A 4,890-nucleotide genomic window follows, 5' to 3' on the forward strand; every position below is an offset into this window, starting at 1 on the left:
ATCTCTTTTATTAAAATGTTGCTTAATGGGAAAGTCGCCAGTTAATTTTCAGGAGCTAAAAACGTCGAGGAATAAATTGAGTTTATAAAAAAATTGAGTTTATTTCCCGTTAAGCAATATTTTCAACAGGTTTAGTGGCTCTGTTCAAGCTTGAATCTGATGAGTGAAACTCCCCGAAAAACTCGTCAGTTTGACTGTAAACATTCCCTAATCTTCCTTGACTGCACTTTTAAGCAAATATTTTTTTTTGGTTGCTTCAGGCATAATCCGTCTAAGGCAGCATCGGACCCGGGAAATAAAATGTCAGCTTCCAGCTATCCTGGCAAAGGTCCCCTGGACTTGTCGCCCGGACTTCCACATGCTGAGAGAAACGAGCAGTTTTTCCAGAGGCTGGAAAGCACCATCTGATATTTCCCAAATCACCACGGAGCGCATGGGCAACGTGTGGAAGTACACTGATAGTAGTTTATCTGGATCTTCCATATATTTTGGTAACTGAGTTCCAAAATTCGAGCTAATTCTTTGAAAATTTTGTAATTTTTTGAGGTGAATATGCAGCTTATCCGGGAGGCGGCTACGTTGCGCCTTTGGGGCGCCATTTGAGGAACTCCCTGATCAATTTGGAGTACTTGAAGAAGCACAAGTGGCTGGATATTCAAACCAGGGCGCTTTTTATCGAGTTTTTGACCTACAACGCGAACGTGAATTTGTTCAATGGAGTGACCGTGATTTTTGAAATAAATGCCGCTGGTCATGTGAGCAAGGATTTAAAGGTAGGGCCTCAAACTTCGCCAGGTTGATTTTTCGCATTGCATTGTTTCCAGGTCCAAACCAGGAAGTTTCTCATGATAGACCAGGATAGAGTGTTTACCAAGAATGTAGTTTCCACCATCTTTGTGCTGGCGCTTTTAGTGCTGGCGCTGCGAATCGCCTACAAGATCCATAGGAAGAAAACGTTGTACTTTTACGATGTTTGGGCTATTTTGGATATTGTTATTGGTGCTGATGGATTTGTGCCCTTGGCTTCAGCGTTTTCATCCACATCTTTTAGTGTTCCTGAGCGCCTGCTCGATTTATCTGTATTACGCCAGGCAACATGCGATCCAGATCTACATCGATGCGGTATCTGAGGCCAAGAACAACGATTTTGTGCAATATTTTCAGCTGTTTGCTGCGGATAATGTTTTAACCGCATTGTCAGCTACACTGGTGTTTGTGGCGACGCTTCGCTTATGGAAGCTACTGAGGTAAGGAAAGCGACACTAATGGGGTTCAAGTCGAGGCTTTTTTGAGCGCGTTTCAGATTTATGATTATAGTGAAAGTGGCCGAGAAAACCGTGCGGGATGCTGGAACTTCCTTGCTCTTGTGCTGGGCCTATCAACTGTTGCTGGTAGTTGCCTTTTCTGCGACTGGGATTATGTTCTTTGGCGGATACTCCCAGGTAAACTTTTCAAGAAATTCCACAGACAAATAGCAGACGTTTGCAATTGCAGAACTTCAAAAACTTCAATTCCGCCTTCTCCACGCTGCTGCTGTTGAGCCTGAATTTGTGCGGCACTCTCGAGTTGAACGATCTGTACAAACATCCGCTCGGCATCGCTTTCTACATACTCTACATGCTGGTTTCGTTCTTCTTCATCAACATCTACATTGCCATTATCAGCTTGTACTATGCGGACTCGAAGGACTTTTATGCGGACGAGCCGCGCTTTATGCAGAAGTTCGTGCAGCAGAAGTGGAAGTTTTATAAAAACCTGCTGATGGTTCGTGGAAGAAAAATGCGCGGTGGAGAAGGTAATAAATCAAATAGGGAAAATTCCACTTTTTGCACCCAATTGCTTCCAACTGGTGAGTTTTCCAAGCCTTTCAAAGGCTCAAAACCGCACACTAGGTAGCCTGTACATGGTTTCTTAGGATTTTTTAAGCGAACGCTTGAAAATGGTTGGAAACACTTCTAGAAACACCTCTGAAGATGCAAGCCACTCGTGCCTGCGAAAGGTCGAGAAGGGTTTAAAAGCTAGAAAAACTCATCAGTTTGTTACTTGTTGTGAGACCCGGTTATTAGAGGACAGACTTTAAGCCAAAAAAATTAATTAACTATATTGATAGACGAGATCAACGATGATCGAATAATAAAGCCGAAATCCGGAGAAAGATATCAGGACTGTTTCACAATTGCGAAAAGTCGACTGGATGGCATGGCTTTGGTGACAATTTGCGTATTGCGGAACATGGAAGAACATCGATCCATGACCGAGAAGGATTTTGATCTGATGTCGAAAACTGTAAGTTCTCTTTGATGTTTTAACACTAGAAAAGAACAACGTGAAGCTTTTAGCTACAACGACAAATGTTGGCGCAGTCGGAGGGATTCAACGGGAAATGCAAAAAACATTTTTTTTTGGACATTGTTTCAGATTAAATTGCTGCACGAAGATGAGTCGACAGACAAACAGGTGTTTTTCACCACTGGCGATTCGCGGCGCATAACATTTGTGGACGATCGGAAAATCCAGCAAATCGCCGATATTTGCGAAAACCTAGTCCAGTACTGTATGCGAAAAACGCGAGTTTCCAGACATTTGCCCCCATCATTGATTGATGAACGGATTTCGCGAATTAACACATTGATTGAGAACATCAGGATGATTGAGAGCGTTTTGGGAAACGTGCAAATTCGCCATAAGTGACTGATTTTGTTTCGATTTTATTTTGCATGGTACAGGCAGATGTATTGTTTGTGGCAAATACATTAATGTTTCTCATACCGTTCAGACAAGCGTGTAATAAACAGCTCAATCGATGAAGCGTCTATAAAAATATACAAATACATTTTGAAATTCTTTGGCGTGAGCGTTAAAAGCTTTGATTTGGAACCAATTGTTCTAATGGAACGAATCTGGCACATTCCAGAACGCCACAGGAAAAACCGCACAAAACCTGCCATTTTAATTCATTTATTTTGAAAATTAAATTTAAATACAAATATCGAAAAGACCAAATAAATCCACGGGGTTATTTTGTTTATTTTTAATCGTGCTGCAAACACATTTAACTGCAATATTTGCACCTGCCACTCTAAAAATATGTGTGCACACATAAAAGCTCTCAAACACAGTCATTTAATTAATTACCCCGCTGTATCTAACTAAGAATGTTTCAATTTATTTAATTATATGCATATAGAGAATGCTCACAATTGAAGGGATTTATTTAGCGGTTGAGCAACGCTCTGTTGCAATGATTAATGGACAAAGAATTAAGCTATCATTTTTCAACGAATATGGTAAAATACATTGTTTGCTAGGAGGTTATTGCTTGAGGCTTGCTTGAAAAGCGCAGGGAAAAATTGAGTTCATTTCGCGAATTTCGCGGTTTTTTTGCTTAGTACATATTTTTAGGTGCTACGATGCAGATTTCGGGAATATTGGCATTACTTTTCCCTTCATTGCCCTGTAGATGTTGAACTGTTAGTCATGCTCATAAACTGACTCATAGGGTGGATTGAGCTGTTGGTTCTTTCGTGGTTAATTTTTAAACTTTGAGAATATTTTGAGTGGCTTGGTGTTTTTACATCAGACTCATCTGAAGCTTTTCGATAAAGAACCGCTTCACATATGCAAAAATGGGATGCAGTTTTATGTTTTTTTGCCAAAAAAAGTAAACAGTTTTCAGTTTTGCCTGTATTTTAAATGCGAACTCGAATAGTATTTTTCGTTTCTGAGAAATTTATTTTCGAGAAACGCGGAGCAAAAGGTGTCCGTGACAGTTTTTTCAAATCTTAAGCAAAATTTTCAGCAGCAAGCAAAATGAGCGAAGTTGGAAATTTTCGCGTCTTTTGGGGCGCACTCTTCTTTACTGAACGCACAACTCTGAACTTGTAGAGTATTTTTCGTTTCTGAGAAATTTATTTTCGAAAAACGCGAAGCAAATTGTGTCCGCAACAGTTTTTCAAATGGTAAGCAAAATTTTCTTAACAATGAACGAAGTTCGAAATTTTGGCGCCTTTTAGGGCGAACTCTTCTTTGCTGTACGCACAACTCTGAACTTGTAGAGTATTTTTCGTTTCTGAGAAATTGATTTTCGGAAAACGCGAAGCAAAAGGTGTCCCGCAACAGTTTATCAAATCGTAAGCAAAATTTTCTTAACGATGAGCGAAGTTCGAAATTTTGGCGACTTTTAGGGCGCACTCTTCTTTACTGAACGCACAACTCTGAGCTTGTAGAGCATTTTTCGTTTCTGAGAAATTTATTTTCGAAAAACGCGAAGCAAATTGTGTCCCGCAACAGTTTCTTCAAATCGTAACCAAAGTTTCCTTAACGATGAACGAAGTTCGAAATTTTGACGACTTTTAGGGCGCATTCTTCTTTACTGAACGCACAACTCTGAGCTTGTAGAGCATTTTCGTTTGCGAGAAATTTATTTTCGAAAAACGCGAAGCAAATTGTTTCCCGCAACAGTTTCATCAAATCGTAAGCAAAGTTTCCTTACCGATGAGCGAAGTTCGAAATTTTGGCGACTTTTAGGGCGCACTCTTCTTTACTGAACGCACAACTCTGAGCTTGTAAAACATTTTTCGTTTCTGAGAAATTTATTTTCAAAAAACGCGAAGCAAATTGTGTCCCGCAACAGTTTCTTCAAATCGTAACCAAAGTTTCCTTAACGATGAACGAAGTTCGAAATTTTGGCGACGTTTAGGGCGCACTCTTCTTTGCTGTACGCACAACTCTGAACTTGTAGAGTATTTTTCGTTTCTGAGAAATTGATTTTCGAAAAACGCGAAGCAAATTATGTCCCGCAACAGTTTTTTCAAATCGTAAGCAAAGTTTCCTTAACGATGAGCGAAGTTCGAAATTTTGGCGACTTTTAGGGCGCATTCTTCTTTACTA

The 4,890-nt window shown here is 40.1% G+C and overlaps 1 protein-coding gene across 1 annotated transcript; it reads left to right on the forward strand.

Moving 5' to 3' along the window:
- The first annotated feature begins 232 nt into the window (after nucleotides 1–232).
- On the forward strand, nucleotides 233–3,025 carry LOC125504902 (polycystin-2-like). The gene is made up of 8 exons (XM_048667584.1): nucleotides 233–491; nucleotides 547–773; nucleotides 825–999; nucleotides 1,052–1,247; nucleotides 1,304–1,442; nucleotides 1,495–1,795; nucleotides 2,111–2,286; nucleotides 2,419–3,025. The coding sequence occupies exons 1-8, from the start codon at nucleotides 359–361 to the stop codon at nucleotides 2,689–2,691; spliced, it is 1,620 nt and encodes a 539-aa protein (XP_048523541.1). The 5' UTR covers nucleotides 233–358; the 3' UTR covers nucleotides 2,692–3,025.
- The last annotated feature ends 1,865 nt before the right edge of the window (nucleotides 3,026–4,890 follow it).

Source organism: Dendroctonus ponderosae, unplaced genomic scaffold, assembly GCF_020466585.1.
Source record: "Dendroctonus ponderosae isolate FM_Combo_2020 unplaced genomic scaffold, Dpon_F_20191213v2 Dpon_F_20191213_6, whole genome shotgun sequence".
In the NCBI taxonomy this organism is placed as follows: domain Eukaryota; kingdom Metazoa; phylum Arthropoda; class Insecta; order Coleoptera; family Curculionidae; genus Dendroctonus; species Dendroctonus ponderosae.